The sequence below is a fragment of the Ipomoea nil genome, unplaced genomic scaffold (genome assembly GCF_001879475.1).
Source record: "Ipomoea nil cultivar Tokyo-kokei standard unplaced genomic scaffold, Asagao_1.1 scaffold2036, whole genome shotgun sequence".
Lineage (NCBI taxonomy): Eukaryota > Viridiplantae > Streptophyta > Magnoliopsida > Solanales > Convolvulaceae > Ipomoea > Ipomoea nil.
The window spans coordinates 2,838,445-2,862,484 of NW_017618464.1; the positions used below are offsets into that span (position 1 = coordinate 2,838,445).

At 35.7% G+C, this 24,040-nt stretch overlaps 1 protein-coding gene and 1 non-coding gene across 2 annotated transcripts; both read left to right on the forward strand.

Moving 5' to 3' along the window:
• The first annotated feature begins 282 nt into the window (after window positions 1-282).
• TRNAG-CCC lies at window positions 283-353 on the forward strand. Its single transcript has one exon. It is a non-coding gene; the product is annotated as a tRNA-Gly (tRNA).
• A 10,136-nt stretch (window positions 354-10,489) lies between these two features.
• Window positions 10,490-10,825, forward strand: LOC109147798. The gene has a single exon (XM_019295454.1). It carries the CDS (start codon window positions 10,490-10,492, stop codon window positions 10,823-10,825), a length of 336 nt encoding a protein of 111 aa, XP_019150999.1.
• Window positions 10,826-24,040: the final 13,215 nt, after the last annotated feature.

Here is a 24,040-nt window from a genome sequence, read left to right on the forward strand (position 1 = left end):
ATCTCTGTGGCTCTTTTTAAGGGAAGGTCACATGATCAAGTTCGGATAATTTTTTGTTTTGCAACAAATAGAGAAAGTATATAATAGAATCAATAGTACTAGAAAAAAAAAAAAAAAAAAAAAAGTGAGAACTTTAATTACGTGAAACACAAGTACACAACTCATAACAAAATATAATATAATGGTTAAAACTTAAAATTAACGGAAAGATCTTAACGTAATGGAATTGGCATTATAATGATATGATATATATCTAGTAGTGACAAAAGTTGCCATCAAGAAGCGCATCTGGTGTAGTGGTATCATAGTACCCTCCCACGGTACTGACCAGGGTTCGATTCCCTGGATGCGCAAATATTGGTTATTTTACTGAATAATTTATCTATAGCCAATTAGCCATCCTCTTCCTGTTTTTTCCAAGGTACAATATAGCTGTGTATTTCTGGATTCTAAATTTCTAAGGTTGATATAATTACTTTTTTTTTTTTTTTTTCTAAAGCAATCACAAAGTGAGATGTATCTATCATGTAAGAATGCACAAATCTAGGTTCTCAGAAATTGCATGGTTATCCACACTTACATGGTAACTGAGTTAGAATTTGGATGGTAAATAGGGAATGAAGTTTTTAATTAAAGGTGTAATCAAATCTTATAGTTTGTTTAAAAATGTTGTTAACCAAACACGCACTAACTATGATTTTGAATCATTGCACATCCTGATGTGTAAACTCATAAATGTAACACATCCTTAGTGGCATAAAAATTATTGTATGCTTGACTCATGCATGGGTATATGAATGAGATTGTGAGAATCTCTTTAACTTTAATAAGAGATTTCGAGTTTAAGCTTGGAAATACAACTATTTCCTAATTAAAACTTGTTGGGGATCGGAGAGATGAATCAGTCAGCAAACGTGAAAGAAGATTATTTTTATATATTATGACATTTGCATAATTTCCACACGCATAAAGAAAGAAAGGATGTTTTATTTGAATTTAGTTTTGAAGTTATGCAAATCATATTCCTGCCAGTCACAGTCACTGACATACCAAAGAGAAAATAGTCACCCTTTTTAATAGTGTTATCGTCGTTATGGCTGGAAAAAATTGGAATATTGTGAGCACTTGCATATGCAAAGACTTATAAGTTTTGGTGAGATGACATTGCTCTTTTCAGTTGATTAATCTAAAAAGAGGAAAGGTCAGTTAAAATCTTAATCAATATGGTTTGTCATTCAAGTAAGATGAAGAATAATAAAATTTCACTATATGTATTCTTATATTAATATATGAATGCGGTTTAACCATATTAAGCATTTAAGCAGGTACCATTCGTAGGATAAAAGAGTCTTTCGTAAAAGGGATTTATACAGTAAAGAATGCTTACAGGCGTATTATCGATGATTATGAGAGTATCCCAGGTGATTTTGATAAATGGGTTAAGATATGGAAATTAAAAGTACCACCAAAGTGGAAGACTTTTTTGTGGAGGGCAGTATGTGATATTCTACCCACTACCACGAACTTAATTAATAAGAGGGTGGAGATTGACCCGGCATGCCCTATGTGCATGTTAAATCATGAAGATGTGTTGCATGCATTAGTATATTGTGAATATTCTGCATTAGTTTGGAATATAACACAATTGTCTATCACAAACATTGTTACAGATTCGTTCGCAGCATGACTAACTGGGGCTATGGCGGCCGCCTTAACGGAGGAACAGACACAGTTTATGGTGGGGGTCCTCTACAATATATGGAGATGCCGCAATGCGGCCGTGTGGAAAGGGGCCATGTCACGGTTGCAATCGGTGGCAAAGGGGGCGGCAACAATGCTCCAGGCGTACGGCAGTGTGCACAGCCGCACCACACGGGTGGAATCGCCGCCATAGTCCGGACCGGAGTTGCCCGACAATCACATGCGATGTTATATAGATGCGGGGTATCGGCAGGAAACCGGGGAGGCCAGCTACGTATGGAATTGTGTTATTGGCGCCCGTGGGTTCTTTTGTTGCGGCAAAAAATGGTAGATCATCCTCTTGTTTTTCACCACTCATGGCAGAGACGTTGGCATTTAAGGAGGCGCTGTCTTGGCTAATTGGAAGGAATATTTTCTCGGTGTGTTTTCTCACAGATTGTATGGTCCTGCGAACCACCATACAGCACCAAACTACACCCATTCACTCATATGTTGGGGTGATAATTGACCAGTGCAGAACTTTGATGTCTTTGTTTAATTTTATTTCGTTAAGCTATGTGCCTAGACAGATTATTCTACATGCTCATATTTTAGCTTCGCTAGCTTTTACTCAGGAACATTCTATGTGTTGGGATTCTATCCCTCCTGACGCTATTACAGCTTTTATCAATTAATACAATCGGCAGATTGGTTTTTCAAAAAAAAAAAAAATATATATATTAAGCATTTAAGCTACCGGTGACAAGCTGTTGCATTAACTTTTGTTAAAAAATTAGTTTTACAAGCGCATTGTGCGACTGATTTAATGTCCAGTGTTTGTATTTAAATAAGTAATTCAAAGTATATTAATGCAAAATTATTTAGAAGTTCATTATAATTGGCATTAAAATTAATGTTTCATTCACACTTTTCTAAAAACTTTTATCTAAATACTTATTGTAGTTGGCATGGTATTAGGTATGTAGTAGATACTACTTTTGGTTTGAATTACTTTTAAGTTTTGTTAATTCACTTTTGAATAGGTAGTCATTGCCTTCGTCTTCATTTCTTGTCCGCTTCTTTTTGTTGGTATGTAGTGTCTCAATGCAATTGGATTACCGGTGTTAGTTTGCAAAAAGAACAGATTTGGTCTAATTAATGTCGTTACATTAAATAAATAGATGCATGGAATCCCTAAGTTGATTCTCTTATACTAATATTTATAAAATTGACCCCGTTATTTTTTAGTCATTGATCGTCCTAGATGAATGTATCAAATTAGTTTACACTTATCATAATAAACCTAGTTCACATTTGATAATGATTATATATAGTTATATATATACGCCTTGATCCCCTAAAAAATCCCCCCCCCCCCCCCCCCCACCCCACACCTGAAATCCATACTAACATAACTTATAACAATTGGATGTCATGAATTGGGACCCCACTAACTTATTATCAAAGACTAAATCATCAAATTAAATAAAAAGTGTCATGTCGAGAGGGAGATTAGGAGGCGTGAGTAGCATTACTCATATATAAAAACAATTTTATCCGATATAAAAAAAAGTACAATATTTATAAAGTAATGTACAATTATACCATTATAGAAATATATACAAACAAAAAATATTAATAATTTAATATCATAATGACCTAATTTCCAATAATGCAAAAGCATAATTAAAATATTAAGTCTTGTTCTAAATAATCAAAAGAAAATTAATTAAACGAAAAAAAAAAAAAAAAAACTAACCTGGATTTGATTTTTTTTTTTTTAAAATGCAAGAAAATGATTTTCAATGTTCCTTATGTAATGCATATAGTCACTAATTAATTGACCCGCAAGTTGTTAAATTTTATATTGTATTTTTAATACACTCTAACATATTCATAGCATATGTTCAACAATTATGTCAATTTTGATTGAGATGTGCTTCGAACCTAAGACCTTTCTTAGCTTATGAAAATCAATGAGTAAATTAAGAATAATAATAAATAGTTAATAAAATATTCTAATACTAAAGTTTACATGGAAATAATGTTGGGATATTTAGGAAAAAATAAATGATATAATAGAGGATAAAGTAGGAAAAATAATATAAAAATACTAAAATCAAAATAATATGAACCGTTCATTTCAATAAATAATTGGACCAACATTTTTTTAGTTCTCCTTATAGGCCTAACTTTATTGGCACTTATTAGGATATACTAGTTTTTTACGCGCATTGCGCGATTGAGATAATGCCCAATATTTTTTAAAATAAGTATTTTAAAGTATATCAATGCAAGATTATATTGGAATTGTTCATGCATAGATAATTGAATGTTAAATTTGTGTATTTAAATAGGCAATTCTAAGTTTACAAATGCAAGATAATATAGTCAAGATTGATTATAGTTGTCAATAAAATAATTGTATAGGTATGGTTGAAACCAAATACAGGACATAAGGGAGAGAAGATAAAAATTAGGGCATAAATTATTAAATACTCCGTATATACTAATATTGAAGAGCTAACTACTGATTGCCAAACAAGGACATTGCGAGATAGTTTCCCACTTCAATTTGTTGTGTGATTTGAATACTCTTTTTGTCAATAAATCTCCCAAGTAATTAATATGATTGACTTAATTATATTTTTTATTTTTTTATTTTTTAAAACTATTATTATTATTATTATTATTATTATTATTATTATTATTATTATTATTATTATTATTATTATTATTATTATTATTATTATTATTATTATTATTATTATTATTATTATTATTATTATTATTATTATTATTATTATTATTATTATTATTATTATTATTATTATTATATCATCATACCCTTAGGTCATTTTACATGTTAATCTAAACAACTAATTTTTTCAAATATCTTTTTACCAACCATTGATATAATTCGCTGGTCAAATTCGTTAATATAATCCGCTAACGCTAACCACTAACTGCTGATTGTCAAACAAGGATATTGCGAAGTTGTTCTCACTTCAATTTGTTGTGTGATTTGAATAGTCTCTTTGTCAACAAATCCTTCAAGTAATTAATATGATTAGCTTTATTAATTATATTTTTCAAATTTTTTCATGGTATTAATAAAATACTTGGTAAATAAATATATAGCATTATTTTGTATTATAACTTTGATATTTAATTAAAAAAAAATAGTGCACAAGAAAAGGTAATAGACAATGTGTGAATATAATCAATTGATGAATTTGAATGTAAAGAATTTTTACATTGGAGAAATATAAAGACAATATAACTAATAAAATTATTTCTCTTAATTAATTTATTAATAATGAATTATTTTTTTAATAAAGACATTGTAGGGACAATGTAGCAAATATAATCAATTGATGAATTTGAATATAAAGAATTTTTATATTGGAGAAAAATAAATACAATATAACTAATGAAATTATTTCTCTTATTTAATTTATTGGTGATGAATAATTTTTTTCGAATAAAGGCATTGTAGACACATAATTCTAAATTAAAAAATGATATGTATTATTTTTTGTTGTAGCTACTAAATTATTATTTTTAATTAATTTAATAAGAGTAAAAATAGAGTACTAATTATGTCAACTTTGATTGGGATGAGGTTCGAATCTAAGACCTTTAAATTCTTATTAAAATCAATGAGTAAGTTAACGATGAACTAACAGAAATTAACGGAAAAGATAATATTTAACGGAAAATCACATTCATTAAGGATAAATTAGGAAATCTTAAAGAAAAATTAAAATCTGATAAATCTGAGCCATTCATTTGATTAAAAAATTTGACCGCCATTTTTTCTGCCCATTATAGGCCTAACTCTCTTGGGCTCTTATATTAGTATTAGTATAGTACTAGTTTTTTCCGCGCATTGCGCGATTGAGATAATGCCTAATATATTTTTTTTAAATAAGTACTTTAAAGTATATTAAGGCAAGATTATATTGGATTGTTCATGCATAGATAATAGAATATTAAATTTGAATATTTAAATAGGCAATTTTAAGTTTACAAATGCAAGTTAATATAGTCAAGATTGATTATAATTTGTCAATAAAATAATTGCATAGGTATACTTGAAACCAAATACGGGACATAAGGGAGAGCAAATAAAAATTAGGGCATAAAATATTAAATATATACTAATATTGAAGAGCTAACTGCTGATTGCCAAACAAGGACATTGCGAGATATTTTCTCACTTCAATTTGTTGTGTGATTTGAATACTCTTTTTGTCAATGAATCCCCAAGTAGTTAATATGATTGGCTTAATTTTTTTTTTTAAATTATTATTATTATTATTATTATTATTATTATTATTATTATTATTATTATTATTATTATTATTATTATTATTATTATTATTATTATTATTATTATTATTATTATTATTATTATTATGTATACCCTTAGGTCATTTTACATGTTAATATAAACAGCTATTTTTTTCAAATATCTTTTTACCAATCGTTGATATAATTCGCTGGTCAAATTCGCTAATATAATCCGCTAACGCTAACCGCTAACTGCTGATTGTCAAACAAGGACATTACGAGGTAGTTCTCATTTCAAATTGTTGTGTGATTTGAATATTCTCTTTGTCAACAAATCACTCAAGTAGTTAATATGATTGACTTTATTAATTATATTTTTTAAATTTTTTCATGGTATTAATAAAATACTTGTTAAATAAATATATAGCATTATTTTGTATTATAACTTTGATATTTAATTAAAAAATAGTGCACAAAAAAGATAATAGACAATGTAGTGAATATAATCAATTGATGAATTTGAATGTATAGAATTTTTTACATTGGAGAAATATAAAGACAATATAACTAATAAAATTATTTCTCTTAATTAATTTATTGATAATGTGAATAATTTTTTTAAATAAAGGCATTGTAGGGACAATGTAGCAAATATAATCAATTGATGAATTTGAATATAAAGAATTTTTATATTGGAGAAAAATAAATACAATATAACTAATGGAATTATTTCTCTTATTTAATTTATTGATAATAATAATTTGTTTTGAATAAAGACATTGTAGACACATAATTCTAAATTAAAGAAATGCATATGTATTATTTTTTGTTATAGCTACTAAATTATTATTTATAATTTAATAAGAGTAAAATAGAGTACTAATTATGCCAACTTTGATTGGGATGATGTTCGAACTTAAGACCTTTCTTATTGAAATCAATGAGTAAGTTAACGGTGAACTAACAGAAATTAACGGAAAAGATAATATTTAACGGAAAAGTTAACAGAAAATCATATTCATTAAGGATAAATTAGGAAATTTTAAGAAAAAAAAATAAAATCTGAGCCATTCATTTGATTAAAAAACATGACCGCCATTTTTTCTACCCATTATAGGCCTAACTCTCTTGGACTCTTATTAGTATACTAGTTTTTTACGCGCATTGCGCGATTGAGATAATGCCCAATTTTTTTTTAAATAAGTACTTTAAAGTATATTAAGGTAGGATTATATTGAAATTGTTCATGCATAGATAATTGAAGGTTGAATTTGCGTATTTAAATAGGTAATTCTTCTCCCAAAAGTTGAGTCTCCAACCCCAAGGGCCCCCCACACTCCGACCCGACAGAGCATTGTGGGAGGTTGTAAATGCTGATACGCACAAGGAATCTGCCCACTTTGGACATAATTCTCGCACTGCCGCCCCCGAGGTTCAAACCTTGGTCTCTTCTCCCAAATACTATCCACTAAACCATTGAGCTAAGTCGGTGCGGGTTAAATAGGTAATTCTAAGTTTACAAATGCAAGATAATATAGTCAAGATTGATTATAATTGTCAATAAAATAATTGTATAGGTATGATTGAAACCAAATACGGAACATAAGGGAGAACAAATAACAATTAGGGCATAAAATATTAAATATATACTAATATTGTTTGAGGAGATTCCGGCATTAGGATTTGTGGTTAAGTTCTATTAAGACTTTAATATTAGAATTAGATTAATGGTGTAGTTATAATTCTATATTAGACTTTAATATTAGAATTAGACTAACGGTGAATTAACGGAAAAATTAAATGGATAATCATATAATTAAGGATAAATTAGAAAATCTTAAAAGAAAAAAGTTAAAACCTGAACAATATGAACCATTCATTTGATTTAATAATTTGGTGGTCATTTTTTCTACCCAATGTTAATAATTAAATAAATTCGCTGGTCAAATCCGCTAGTATAATCCGCTAACGCTAACCCCTAACTGCTGATTGTCAAACAAGGACATTGCGAGGTAGTTCTCACTTCAATTTGTTGTGTGATTTGAATACTCTCTTTGTCACAAAATCTCTCAAGTAGTTAATATGGTTGGCTTTATTAATTATGTTTTTTTAATTTTTTTCATGGTATTAATAAAATACTTGGTAAATAAATATATAGCATTATTTTGTATTATAACTTTGATATTTAATTAGAAAAATAGTGCACAAAAAAGATAATAGATAATGTAGTGAATATAATCAATTGATGAATTTGAATGTAAAAATTTTTACTTTTGAGAAAAATAAAGACAATATAACTAATGAAAATATTTCTTTTAATTAATTTATTGATAATTAATAATTTTTTTTCACTGAATAAAGACATTGTAAGGATAATGTAGCGAATATAATCAATTAATAAATTTGAATATAAAAAATTTTTATATTGAAGAAAAATAAAGACAATATAACTAATAAAATTATTTCTCTTAGTTAATTTATTGATAATGAATAATTTTTTTTTTTTGAATAAAGGCATTGTGGACACATAATTATAAATTAAAGAAATGCATATGTATTATTTTTTGTTGTAACTACTAAATTATTATTTATATAATTTAATAAGGGTAAAATAGAGTACTAATTATGCCAACTTTGATTGGGATGAGATTCGAACCTAAGACCTTTTTCTATTGAAATCAATGAGTAAGTTAACGGTGAACTAACGGCAATTCTTAAAATTTTAACGGCATTAGTAACGGTGTGTGGGTATTTTAGGAAATTTTAGTGTAAAATTTAAATCTGATCAATCTTTCAATCAATCTGAGTCATTCATTTGATTAAAATCTGTGACCGCCATTTTTTCTACCCATTATAGGCCTAACTCTCTTGGGCTCTTATTAGTATAGTAGATAGTAGATAGTAGATATAGATAGTAGATAGATATAGATATAGTAGATATATATATAGTAGATATATAGTATTGATATTGACAGAAATAAAATAAATTAAAAATAAAAAAATAAAAAAATAAAAAGATTAGAATTGAAGCTTGTTCCTATATATGAATACAGTTGATGAAGTGAATGCATTAATAATTTGTATATAATTTTCTGCGTTTCGCTGCTGCAGATAATGGCAGGTTGTCGGTTGGCGAGCAGTCTAATTATGAAGGTGTGGAGGTGGCCGGACGGGGGTGGTTACAGTTAGTCAGCGGCGGCCGGAGGGAGGAAAGGAGGTAGCCACTCAAAATGAGAGGTCTCAACTTAGCCATTTGTAACCATAACCACCGTCTTATAACTACACAAACCGTACATACGGTGACGGGTGACCCAAATTTTAATGTTTTGCTCCACGCTGTCTGCACCCCTAATAATATCACCAGAAGTTATATTCTTTGATTTTAATAATTTTAACAAAATTGAAAGTTGGTTTAAAAAAAAAATAAAAAAATTGAAAGTTATTATCCAAAAGTATGCACGGTATAAACATCGCATTGTGATCCTAGTAAAAAAATGACCACAAACAATTAAAGTCAATAGTCTGATATACAAGGACCAAACGTTTATCACTGCCAAAAACTAGTTAAGGGTTAAGGCCAATAAGTCTATGTGTTAGGATCAAACTCTTATCACGTTGCCAAAAGCATGACTGGATTTTGATGCCACTTGTTAGATCAAACGCTTACCACGCCAAAAGTTATAGTTCGTAGTGAAAACGCAACTTCATTTGTACATATGGCTATATTTTTCAGAGGTAGGATGCTGAATTTGGTCCTTCACCCAACAACTAATCTCCACTTAACAATCCCCTAACCACCAATTGTTGGACATGATTCTTCACGTCAACATGATGTGATTATCAAGTCAACAGACTAATTAAGTTGATTGAGGTTATCTCTAACTTTTTATAATTTTGTCTTAAGGATCTTGAGGTTGGCAGGCAAGTTTAGATGATCGATGGGAGGCAAAATGAGCAATTGTCTCTTTCTACGAAATTTAGTACCGACATGTTTGTGGGCATGTTTTGTCCTTCCAAATCTCATAAACAATTTTAAGAATCTTACCTTTTCTCTCCGCTCCTGGGAATAGAATATAATATCCTAGTCATACACGCCAAATCCTGGTTGTACATATGTTGTTTTCACACGCATGTTCTTTCCCGTTGCCCAGACTCAACGGTAATGCTGAGACACCTTACCTTTAAGTAGCGTTACGTTACTCATTTTTGTCACGTAATGAATCTAATAAGCTCCATTGATTAAGGCAATTTTAACTGATAATTGGCAGATTAATATGTTGTGAGATGACACCTAAAATGGACTGGCGTGGGCCCACGACGGTGAGCAGAAAAATCAATTAATCCATCTATAAAAAGTCTACATATTATGCACCAACCCTCACATGCACTATACTTGAAAACCTCCAATCCCCCCCCCCCCCCCCCCAACATTTCTCCCTTTCAGAACCCACAATCATATCACCTGCCAGTTCTGTTTCTGGGCTGGGGACTAGCTAGATACGAAGAATTAATCATGGGGAATTTGATGGAGACATGCACACAGAGAGCATTACAGGAAGAGGAGGAGATGATGGGAGAAAAGCAAGAAGGAGGAGCAGGGGAGTTTTTCAAGGAAAAAGGTTTGGAGAAATCGATGAGAGTTAAGGTTGTTTTGACAAAGGAGGAACTGGAGTGGCTGCTGTTTCAGCTACAGATTAGAGGAAGTGGAGAGTTGCAGGCTTTCTTGGGAGACTTGGAGATGATGAGAAGCAGAGAAAATAAAGGTTTGGGGATGGGAGCTGGAGGGTGGAAACCTTCATTGGAGAGCATCACTGAGTGCCCTGAGCTGCCTCACACCATGGATAGATAATAATAATAATAATAATAATAATCTTGCTTAGGTCCAATTGTCTCATCTTGCCGAGTGCATATATCAGTGTGGTATGCAAAAACGTCTTTCTTTTTGGTAGCAGGGCTATAAGATATATCAAAGGCGAAGTGAGAATCGTTGAAAGACTCGTACACCATTACACCGAGTTGAGTTTGGTTCTTACTCCTTTGTTTCTTCTTTTATATAGCTTCTTTTTGCTCTGATCTGCTCAGGAATTGAAATGGCTTGTTGTATATGAAGATGTAGTAGATGTGGGCTAAAATCCATGTTTGTAAATGAGTTTATTATACATATACTTTGAGATGGTGGAGTTATAGTATAGTATACTAGTGTTACCATATATGCATAACTTTAATTTGTTTTTTGTTTTGAATTTGGTGGCCTGGTATGATTTTTCAAGCTCCTCATCTTCCAATTTTGACTTTCGATCAATCATGATTGAAGACAGCATAGCAGGCTGGTTCTGGTTTTTGCATGCTGTCTTCTTCTCATCACTCTGATCATTACAATAGTAAAATCGGATTAGGTGCTGTTTGTTGTTCACAATATTGATTATGTCTATTTCTTCTGTTAAAAAGAATTCACAATTGTTGCAACTTGCAAGCTATACTCCTATAGTATTAAAAAAAAAAAAAAATACTCCTATATAATAAAATCACCAAGTCAAAATAATCTAGACTCTGTTAATTATCCATCCTACAGCCAATAGTCTGATCAGACCAATGAGATAATCCCCACCCTAAGGACCCCCCACACCCTGGCCCAACAGAGTATTTGAGAGCACAAGGGATCGACCCCAAAGGCTCCACACCCACACTCCGACGTGACAGAACATTTGGGAGCACAAGGGATCTACCCACTTTGACATAATCCTCACATTGTGGCTGCTGAGATTCAAACTTTGATGTTTTCTCATAAATATGTCTACTGAACTCGTGAGCTAAACTCATGCAGGCGTGAATACTTCACTCCTCTTCCAGTAAAAAAAGGTCATGCAACTAAGAAGGAAAGGGCAACCACATTGTCATTGAGCTCAACAATAGTCTCTCTACCCTCAGGCCTCTATCCTAAATTCTATGAAAATTCCTAATTCAAGCTCTCCATAATGTACAGATATATATTGCACTCCCAAAAAACTATAGTAAAGTTTAGCTAGGCACTGTTGATAAAACTACAAATTCCATTTCCCCCTTAATTCCTTCTTTCCATTGTTTGGTAGGGAAGAATAATGGAAATGAAAGAAGTGATATAAAGACTAAAATATCCTTGCGTAATAATATTAATAATAACATTCAAAGACAAATATGTCATTTCCTTCTTTTTCCCTTTTCATTGTATGGATGAATTCATTAAATTGCAATTCTGGGGGGGGGGGGGGGAGGGTGGGGTGGGGACCTATGAATTGCAATTCTATGAATTGCAATTCAATGAATTGAGTGAATTGCAATTCTCTCCAACCAAACAATGTAGTTTATCATTTCATTGAATTGCAATTCAATGCCAATGCAATTCATGCCAACGAAACACCCCATACAAAGTCAATGACCAGAGTAGGTAGCTAGCTCAAAATTTAATTGGCTAGTTTAATTATTTGAGTTGCTTAGGGCTAGTTTTTGTTTCACAAGGCAAATTATTGTGTGGACCATAATATGTATATTTTTTTTTAATATAATATATATTTTTAATATACTAAAAATACATTATTTGTATACTGAATGTACATTATTTGATAGTATGGTGACTAGAGCTATCAATGCGGGCTGACGGAGCGGGCTAAAAAGCTCGCCAAGAATACAGGCCTAGGTAGGGGCAGTCCGCCCCGCCCCGCGGGCCCCCGCCAAAGCCCGCCTGTTTTTTTTTTTTTTTTTTTAATCATGTGTCCCTAAACTCTAAACTCTAATGTGACTATGGTAATAACTTAATTGCTATCTACTTAAAACACAAATTCATAAGAAAATAACATAAATTCGTTCATCACATCATGACAGCAATGACACCAATAGGGGTAAGTATAATTACCGAAAAACCGATAACCGATAACTGAACCGACAGATAATTTCAGTTATCGGTTATAAGGCAAAAAAAAAAAAATTGATTATTCGGCTATTCGGTTATTTATCGGTTCACCGGATAACCGGGTGTAATAACCGGGTCACCTAATAACCGACACTATTATATATATATATATATATATATATATATATATATATATATATATATATATATATAACGATTAAAAAAAAAATGCAGGCTGGTGGGCTAGCCCGTCAGCCCGCGGGCTAAGCGGGACAGGCAAAAAAGTTCATTTTTAAAACGAGCTTCAAAAACACGAGTCCACCCCACGCTTTTAATAGGCAGGGCGAGAAAGCCCAGCAGCCTAAGCTCATTTTAATGGCTCTAATGGTGACTAGGGTTCAATGGTCCACACAGTAATACTGTAATTATGGGTTTCACAAGGAATATTCCTGTGAACTTGTATCTAGGATCCTCTTTAATTTCTTTAATTAAGTTTTAAATAAAATTTTAATAAACATATTAATAAATTTATTGCAAATAAATTATTGTTTACGAAAATAAATAATGAAAATAAAAATTTTATTTAACTGCTATATATATATATATATTTTTTTTTTGTGTAAATCGCGAGGTGGTTCGAGTCTTTTTCAGTTTGTTTAACGGAAGCAATCCCCGTTCGCTCCAAGAGGCACAAGAGCTGGCCCAGAGGGAATCGTCATTTGTGAGAATTAAAGGGAATTCTCCTCCATAAAGAGAGCTCCTTTACCACTTGAGCTACCATGTTGGGTTATAATTACTACTCCCTCCGTCCCAAATTGGTTGTCTCGTTTGCTTTTTGCACGCTTTTTAAGGAATTAAAGTAAATGCTACGTATTTTCCAATTATGCCCTTCACTTTTGAAAATAAAAGCAAAAGTCATAAGGGTAATTTGGGAAAAAGTAGAATGATGGTGATGTTCAATTTTGGAAAGAGGACAACATTTTGGGACAAACTAAAAAGGAAAGTAAGACATACAAAATGGGACAGAGGGAGTATATTATAAATGTGAATAAATTAACTTTTATTTGATAAAATTTTAAATAAAAAATTATTAATATAAAAACTTTAGTTATATATTTTACACTCAAAACTCCTTAAAAAATCGGCTTTGTTAAGTCAAAACAGACAAGCCTAATTGTCTGAGTAGGCTGATCCAAAATCGAGTGAGCTAGTTTGATTGGGGCAAATTATGTTGTGGACTCGTGTCCATATTGTAAGGTGAACTTGGGTTCAAAACGCGCGTCTGAAATAATGGTACCGTTTCTTCCGTCAATTTTTTTTTTTTTTTTTTTTTTTGAATATAGAGTTCAAGAATTGTGAATATAGATTCAAAAATTGTGTTATACTGTTGAATATAGAGTTCTGTAATTGTGAATATAGAGTTCTTTAATTGTGAATATAGAGTTATGAAATAGTGAATATAGAGTTCTTTAATTGTGAATATAGAGTTATGAAATAGTGAATATAGAGTTATGAAATTGTGAATATAGAGTTATGAAATAGTGAATATAGAGTTCTGCAATTGTGAAAATTGAGTTCTGTAATTTTGTATATTGAGTTCTAAAATTATGAATATAGAGTTCAAAAATTATGAATATAGAGTTCAAAAATTATGAATATAGAGCAACAAATTCTGAAGACAAACGACAAGTTAACGGCAAGAAATAGAGTAATTTTTTAATTTTTTTTTTAAATTTCAGACGGCATCGTTTTGAAGCAAAATAACACCATTTTGAACGTGGGTCCACCTCCATGGCATAAGAATTGTTTGATTGGCATTCCTATTTACAATTTTTACGTAAAAATTGTCCATGTCCATTATTTTCCACATTATACTCGTATCTTATTTTTAGGTTACCTCACCAAATTTGATTAGTAACTTTTATGTAAGTCAAGATTCCGCACCCGTCTCTTTATTGTCTTATTATGTACGGAGTAATGTATTTTAAAAGTATTATTTAAAAGTAATATTCACAAGTGTTTCATGTTATTTTTAAGGAAAATTTTAATACTTTTGAGAAAAAATATAATACTTTTAAATCAAAATCTAAAAAGAGTATATTTTTTCTTCAAAAGTATTACACTTTTTATATAAATAATAAATATTTTATTCTTTATTAGCATTACATTTTTTAGTATAACTATTATATTTTATCTTGACCCGACCCATGTTAAGACCAAGAACCAGTGAGACAGTGTTATACAAATTTGTGGCATAACCAAAATTATGGCAAATGCTCCAACAGCTTTTCTTGATATTGTGGCTTGTGTTTTAGGTGGCATGCAGTCAATTAGAAAAAGGTTTTTTTAATTAAACTTTTTTCAAATAAATTGGAGTAGTTGAAGTAATGAAGTCTCAAAGATAAGTCTTTCTGTTTTTTTTTTCCTTGCCAAAGACAAAAGAGTGAAAACTTTAAGCACTTTATTTAATATAATAAATAATTCTTACCCTATCATAAAAAATATTTGGTTATGGCTCCGTAAAGAGTACTTAGAATAGTGCAGTGGGTAGAACACTAGAACATGATTCTCGTATCAGAAAATCACAGTCTAAATTCTTGTTAACATATATCCTCTTAATTGATAGAGCCCATCGCACGTCCGCATGATTTTTCTAGTGCAATTTATCTTCTTTATTAGTTTTTTACGCGCATTGCGCGATTGAGATAATGCCCAATGTTTTTTTTTTAAATAAGTACTTTAAAGTATATTAAGGCAAGATTATATTGAAATTGTTTATGCATAGATAATTGAAGGTTGAATTTGCGTATTTAAATAGGTAATTCTTCTCCCAAAGGTTGAGTCCCCTACCCCAAGGGCCCCCCACACTCTAACCCGGCAGAGCATTGTAGGAAGTTGTAAATCACGGTGACTCAATGGTTCAGCAGACAGGACCAAATTAAATGCCGGTGCGAACAAGGAATCTGCCCACTTTGGACATAATTCCCGCACTGCCGCCGCCGAGGTTCAAACCTTGGTCTCTTCTCCCAAATACTGCCCACTAAACCATTGAGCTAAGCCCGTGCGGGTTAAATAGGTAATTCTAAGTTTACAAATGCAAGATAATATAGTCAAGATTGATTATAATTGTCAATAAAATAATTGTATAGGTATGGTTGAAACCAAATACGGGACATAAGGGAGAACAAATAAAAATTAGGGCATAAAATATTAAATATATACTAATATTGTTTGAGAAGATTTCGACATTAGAATTTGTGGTTAAGTTCTATTAAGACTTTAATATTAGAATTAGATTAATGGTGTAATTATAATTCTATATTAGACGTTAATATTATAATTAGACTAACGGTGAATTAACGGTATTTAACGAAAAAGTTAAATGGATAATCATATAATTAAGGATAAATTAGAAAAATTTTAAAAAAAATTAAAACCTGAACAATTTGAACCATTCATTTGATTTAATAATTTGGCGGTCATTTTTTCTACCCAATGTTAATAATTAAATAAATTCGTTGGTCAAATCCGCTAATATAATCCGCGCGCTAACTGCTGATTGTCAAACAAGGACATTGCAAGGTAGTTCTCACTTCAATTTGTTGTGTGATTTGAATACTCTCTTTGTCACAAAATCTCTCAAGTAGTTAATATGGTTGGCTTTATTAATTATATATTTTTTAAATTTTTTCATGGTATTAATAAAATACTTGGTAAATAAATATATTTAGCATTATTTTGTATTATAACTTTGATATTTAATTAGAAAAATAGTGCAAAAAAAAGATAATAGACAATGTAGTGAATATAATCAATTGATGAATTTGAATGTAAAAATTTTTACATTTGAGAAAAATAAAGACAATATAACTAATGAAAATATTTCTCTTAATTAATTTATTGATAATAAATAATTTTTTATCACTGAATTAAGACATTGTAAGGACAATGTAGCGAATATAATCAATTAATAAATTTGAATATAAAGAATTTTTATATTGTAGAAAAATAAAGACAATATAACTAATACAATTATTTCTCTTATTTAATTTATTGATAATGAATAATTTTTTTTTGAATAAAGGCATTGTGGACACATAATTCTAAATTAAAGAAATGCATATCTATAATTTTTTGTTGTAGCTACTAAATTATTATTTATATATAATTTAATAAGAGTAAAATAGAGTACTAATTATGCCAACTTTGATTGGGATGAGGTTCGAACCTAAGACCTTTTTTTTTTTTTTTTTTTTTTTATTGAAATCAATGAGTAAGTTAACGGTGAACTAACGGCAATTCTTAAAATTTTAACGGAATTAGTAACGGTGTGTGGACTTTCAAAAAAAAAAAAAAAAAGTAACGGTGTGTGGGTATTTTAGAAAATTTTAGTGTAAAATTTAAATCTTATCAATTTTTTAATCAATCTGAGCCATTCATTTGATTAAAATCTGTGACCGTCATTTTTTCTACCCATTATAGGCCTAACTCTCTTGGGCTCTTATTAGTATATATATATATATATATATATATATATATAGTAGATATAATTTGCAAGCTATTACACAAAAGTATAATGTACTCAATACATATCTTTAAATATTGACTACGGGGTTTTCTCCTCACAAATTAATAATTGATCTGTTATACTGAAAATATTAAATTAGAAAAGACCATATCGTTCAGAATATATATAAAGTCTTTCAAATAAGATTGATATATGATGTAGAGTTGTAGACTGTGTTCAGTAGGCTTCTAATTGATGTGTTAACCAATATCAAAAACTGATACAAAGATAGGACTTGAATTGGTCCAGGAAAATGACATGCATTAGTATATATATATATGGTTTGATTAATTCCACGAGAAAATTAAACTGAACACATCACCCTAATTATTCTTTTCTTTTCTTTTTGAATAATCCAAATTTTAATTTCCATCTTCGCGAATTATATCCTGAACTTCATAAACCCGTTCTAATTTCGAGACTCAATATCAAATTGTATACATTACACACAAAGAGACTAACCCAAATTTCAATGTTTGTGACAAGAATCGAATCTTCACTCCGCCATCCAAATTATTCCAAAACCAATGTAATGCTATTTACATCATATTGTTCATTGGTTACATAAGTTTTTATATTCATTAGCTACCCATAAAGAATTAGTGGACTCATTAATTAAATTACTAAGTGAAAAAGTTCACTTAATACTTAATTATTTTGAATACTATTCTCTATTACTATTACAATGTAGTATCTGTTTTATACTTTCTTCTAACTAATGCAGCTATTGGTTTTAGGGTTTTTTTTGGCCCAGGGAGGTCCAACACAACCTTAGTTGGTGGGTTCACCTTTCAGAAATAGAAGGGAATAAGGGCTTTTGTGAATATGGGTCTCTATTCTCTTGGCATGGATTCGCCCCCTTTTACAGTTTTTGATGGGCGTTTTATAGTAGGCCTTCATTGGATTTTGATTTAGAACATACATTTAAGGCCATAATTGGCCGATTAATCACTAGTTATTCCTAAGGGTCGTTGGGCTGCCGTTACCGGGCCTCCCAACGGCTCTTTAACTGGGCTCTTTAACGCCTTCTTAAATGCTCCAACGGCTCTTTGTTTCTTGCGCCGACCGAGCACCCGCTCTGACCTCGGGGTCGGGCCGACTCCTTGACTCAGTCCCTGCTTCTCCCGGGCTTTCCTTCTTTTGGGTCTGGCCTCTTCCTTTTCCTGGGCCACTCTTTGTTTCTTGGGCTTCTTCTCTCTTTCCCAGGCTTTGGGCCCGGGGTCCACACCCCATCAACTAGTCCCTCACTTTCTAATATTCAGTCTCGAATTTGGAAAGTAACCGTACCCCTACTACCAATCCCGAAAATCTCTTCTAATCTTCCTTCTTTAATGGCCGGATAACGCCCGGATCCTGTGCGATCTGCCTGATTCGCCGGGTTCGTTTCAACTCTCTCCTTCTTTTCTTGGACTTATAAATAGCATTCCGATTCTTGGGGTTTTCCTCACCCCCTTGATCAACAAGAGTTGCTCCCCCATAAAAGGGAAGAAGATCGACTTCGAGTCACCGCGTCGTCCTCATCCTTCCAAGCGGTTGAGGCTGGAGAAAGGCAAGAAGAAGGCGCACAAACCTTCCTCCCGGAGGCATCATTCTAGCTCTACTTCTTCTAACTTACGGATGGCGACTGAAGCCCCGCCCCCAGTGATGGACTCCTCTTCTCTGACTGAGCCTCTGCCCCAGACCAAGGCTCGGGTCATGGCCCAGGACGGGACTTTTGTCGAGGAGGCGGTCCCAGAGCAACTGGCCTTCAAAATGACGTTTACTATCCCTCTTAGACGACCTCAATGGGCCGGCCACCGACCTGATGAATGATGCTGACTTTGCTCGCTATTTCGAGCTATATCCTGACGATGAAGTGCCTGTGGTTCCACCCCTCATGCCAGCCTTCTGGGACTCGGTCTGCCCATCTCCGACTGGCCCAACAGAGGAGATAGCCTTCCCAGACGAGCCCTCCTCGTCGGACGAGTGAATTGCACTACCCAAGGTCTTCGAGCAGCGAGGCGTAATGTTGAATGGAACCCAGTGAGGGATTGTGAGAGGAACCTATATGATATGAATAAAGTTCTTCTTCTTTTGATGTATTGCCTCCCCTTTTAATAAAATTGTGTGGATTTATTTCCTGGCTTCTCTTTCCTTTGTGCACAACTACGCTTTTACTCATCCAACCTTTTAGTCGGCCTATGTACTGCCCAAGGTCTGACACTCGTGATTTGCCAGTATCTTTGGAATATCTTACTTTTTGAGTCATGGCAGGAATCTCGCCCTTCCCGAGCGAAATTGATGGGATCTTTCCCTGACACAAATTTCTGACTCTTATCCCTTCCTTCTTTTCTACCCAACGATGACAGTTTTGATTCTCCTTTGTGATCTGGCTATAAATAGGGCTTCTTCTTACTTACCCTCCTTACTTTTCTTTCTCGGCATCACTCACGGCCGTTATTTCTTTCGGTATGAACTACAGAATTGGTGACCGGCGTTTCTCCATCCGCCAGAAGGAGCAAGCCCGGCTAGAGAAATTAAGGCAGCAGAGGCTAGCCAATGGTGGCCACTTGGTGGGTGACTCCAACTCAGATCCTATCGTGGTTCCCCCAGACATGCTGGATGTGATTCCGGTGGACTCAACCAATCGGCGAGTGGAACCGGTGATAAACGAGCCGCCATTGGGCGAGGAGGAGGTATGAGAGGTTCCTTCGCTCTTCGGGGTGGCCATGTCCCCCAGTGCTCTCGAAAGACCTCTTCAAATGATCGACAACGAGGAGCCGCCGGTCTATGAGGATGACGTGCCGGACCCAGATCCAACTCCGCCTCCTTTCCGCCCCCAGTTGTTCCTGGAGGGCCCGCCTCCTGCTCGTCCGACAAAGGAGAAGACCAGTCCGTGATCTTTCTTTTATGCTTTTTAGCTTGTATTACGACCACGTTGTAGGCCTATCTATCTATCTCGATCAATAAACATTTCGTCTTGTTTTTCTTTGTCCTCGGAGAAAGAATTTTACTTTATCGCTTTTGCCGACCTTCCTTTGGCCGACTCAACCCCTTCGTTAAGGGCAGTTGGTTCTGCCTGCTCGACTGCAGGGTCGACGGCGACTCCAGGCCTGAAGCCCAACCATTCGCCTGGTTGGATACCGGGGTCGGGTTATGAGCGTCGACCCCTTCACTCGGCCGGCCCTGAGATCTATTCTCAGGTTATCTTGCCTAGATACTGGGGCGGCCCAGGGAGTCACGACCGAGAATGGGCCTGGAATGGGTAGGCCGGGTCATTCTGACTTCTCTCACACCTAAGGCCCTAGACGCGCCGCGCCGTCTAGGCTAACACTAGCTCCAACCGTCGTTCCGTCTTTCAAGGGTATTTAATGCAGCCGTCTCTTCACATCCAATCAACCTCTCATATCCCCCAGTGGGTGATCGACACGTGGCGGGTTCTTGGGATTCTCCCCAATTTAAATACATCTCCACTCTTTTTCCTTTGTGCACTTCGTTTCAGAGAGCACAAAGAGAGAAATCAAGCCATCCGCGAACCCCGTTATTCTCCTCACCTCCTGCCGAAATCTTTCCTGGTTGGTGAACGTATTTCAGCTATGTCTTTTTCTTCTTCTTCATCTCATCGTCCGGCGGGGTCGTCCGCCACTTCTTCCTCGTCTTCCACTTCATCCTCTTCTTCGTCTCCTTGTCGTCGGGGGATTCCTTTCGACCTCCCTTCGCCGTCTTCTCCTTAGCCAGCCCCGTCTTCCTCCGGGGCGGCTATGCCTTTAAGTCCGGCCCCACTAACAACAGTGGCGGCCTTGCCCGACGGCCGAAAGGTGGTTTCGAGTCGATAGCTCCACCGGCGGATACTCCGTCGCTAATATCAGCGACGGACCTGGAGATGGCCCGCTACATTCTGGGTCCTTCGGCCATCGTTCTTCAGCTGGAAAACCGGCCCATCTTTGACCCGCCGGAGGGTTACGTCGGCGTTCTCTTGCACTCAGTGGCCTTTGGCTTTCGAGTGCCACCTCACCCCTTTCTTTCTCTCTTCTTTCGTTATTATAACCTGGTTCCGGGCCAACTCGTGGCCAATTCCCATCGTCTCCTTGTCTGCTTTATAGTTCTTTTTCGCGGGTGGCTCTGTGAGCCCGACATCAAAATATTCTGGTGTTCGTTCACCGTGAACAAAGTCGTCCCTCATTCCAAGGGTTTTGTCCAAGTCTCCGCCCGACCCAGGCGTCTTCTTTTCGAGGGTCTTCCTGATTCCGTGATGGATTGGAAACCCTATTTCTTCTTTGTTCGTCCTTCTGTTTCCCCTTTCACCTTCCCCACCATGTGGTCGGCTTCTCTCTTCAAGCCTTGCTCCCGACAAACTGCCTTCACCCCGGACGCGGCCCGGGGTGCCAAGTTTTTGAAGAGCATGGGACCCTACTTCGCCAAGCGTTGGTCGCGACTGCGGGCGATGGCGAAATGGGGTCTTCTGCCTACTGGGGCAACCACCACAGGTAGCTTTCTACTAAACATTTTCCTCTTGTTCTTCTTCTCGGCCGAATGACTAGCCTTTCTCTTCGTCTGTGCAGGTCTCGACGATTCCGCGTCCACTTCTTCGGAGGAAGCTGAAGTTCCGACCGATGCCATGGTCCACCGTGCGGAAAAAATGAGGCGCTGACTGACGCAGCGCTCGACCGGAACTCCGTCGGCCTCCTCCTCGCTCCCTCTCTCAGCGCCTCGTGCGACTCCACCCAGAAACATGGTGGATTTGGCAACCTCCCCGGTAGCTTCTCCTTCCCGACTCCTGCCTCCGGCCCCAACTGGGAGCCCAAGCTCTAAGCGTCCACTGGAGCAACCGGACGTGCCTCCACCCAAGAAGATCCGGATAAGCTTGGAACTTGATGAGGACGCCCAGATATGGCAGGGTGACTATTCGGGCCAGAACTGGGTCGTGCACGTGCTCCTCCCGAAGGACTTGGAGGCGGCGAGCAAGATGCAAGACGAGTACGTCTTGGAGGCTTCTCTGCGTCAATCTTACCGGGTGAGTCTTCGATCCTTTTTATTCTTGACTTCCTCTTTCTTCTTTTGTCTTTTCTAACGCGATTCTTTTCCCAGAACCTCGCTTTCCAACTGGAGATGAGGAAGCGAATGCGAGCCCTCAAAGTTAGGATACCCGGCCTCAACGTCCGCCTGCGCTAATCGAATGAAGCTCTCCAAGAGGAGCAGGCAGCTTCCGCCAAGGAAAGGGAGATCTACACGGTCGAGCTTCTGAGGGTGACTCGCCTTTGGAAAAGGAGCGGGACAAGGCCGTTGCTGCAGTTGCCGAGTATAAGGGGTCGGCCGCTTTTGGCGTGGACGTGAAGTCGGAGATAACAGGTCGTTAGGAGGAGCTGGCGAAAGAATGGCTGGCGACTCCGGAAGGTGATGATTATCTGCTCGACCTCGGCGAACGAGACTTCCGCCTGGGCTACCGCGAGGCACAATTGGAGATGTATGCCCTCCTACTAGCCCGCAACCCCTCTTTCACTCCTGAGGGCTGGGGCCTCAAGCTGGTGCTCGAGTTGCTACCAGCGCCTGGAGCCGCGATCGCAACTGTTTCTCCCTCTCCTCCAGTCTTACCGGCGGTGGACTTGTCTGTGCCTACTGATGTGCCTCCACAAGCAGAAGACCCTTCGCCCGTCCCTCCAGCTGGACCATCGGCAGAGGAACAGTTAGAGGGAGTTGAAGCCGCAGCACCTCCTTCCGTAGCTTAGGCCTTTGTAATTTTGTCTTTTTTGTTATGGCTGGTCCTCCCTTTGGACCTTTATTAATGATAACATTTCCTTCGACCTTTTCATTCCTTTGTTTTATGCATTGTTTTTCCCGATTTGCGTAGTCTTTTTTAACCTCCGAGCCTTGGAGCTTTTCTCGCTGAGTTCCTTAGTCGAGGCGACTCCGTGTGCTTCTCATTTTTTGATAAATACCTGATGATGGGTGTCCTTGCGCTTTTACTTTTTCTTTCTATTCTCGCCGAGTCCCTCACTCGAGGCGACCCCTGTAGGATTTCTCTAAGAAACGTTCAAGGGTCAGTGCCCTTGTTTCCTTCTTCTCTTGCCGAGTCCCTCAGTCGAGGCGACCCATTAGGCTTTTCCTATCTCAGAAACAGTTTAGGGTCAGTGCCCCGTCGTTTCTCTCTTTTCTTCCCGAGTCCCTCAGTCGAGGCGACCCCTGTAGGATTTTCCTAAGAAACGTCTAAGGGTCAGTGCCCTTGTTTCCTTCTTTTCTTACCGAGTCCCTCAGTCGGGGCGACCCATTAGGCTTTTTCTATCTCAGAAACAGTTTAGGGTCAGTGCCCCGGGATACGAGAAAATGTCAAATATTTATTCAAAGCCACCTCTAGACGAGTACACGAGGCTAACCTTTTACTAATAGTACTTTTTAAGTGAACCACGTTCCAGAGTCAATCGATAAGCTCTACTTCCAGGGTCTCCAATTTGTAAGTGCCTGCTTGGACCACAACGGCTATCAGGTAGGGTCCTTCCTATTTGACCGCGAACTTCCCTCCTTTCGTGGGTTGGCTAGCTTGTCGATCGCGCAAAACAAGGTCTCCTACTTGGAAAGCCCATGGTCGGATCCGCCTGTCCCGATACTTCTTGACAGCCTGCTGGTATTCCACTATG

Bases quoted from the DNA above. Each gene is read 5' to 3' on its own strand.
- LOC109147798 (XM_019295454.1), top strand. From the start codon at position 10,490: ATGGGGAATTTGATGGAGACATGCACACAGAGAGCATTACAGGAAGAG.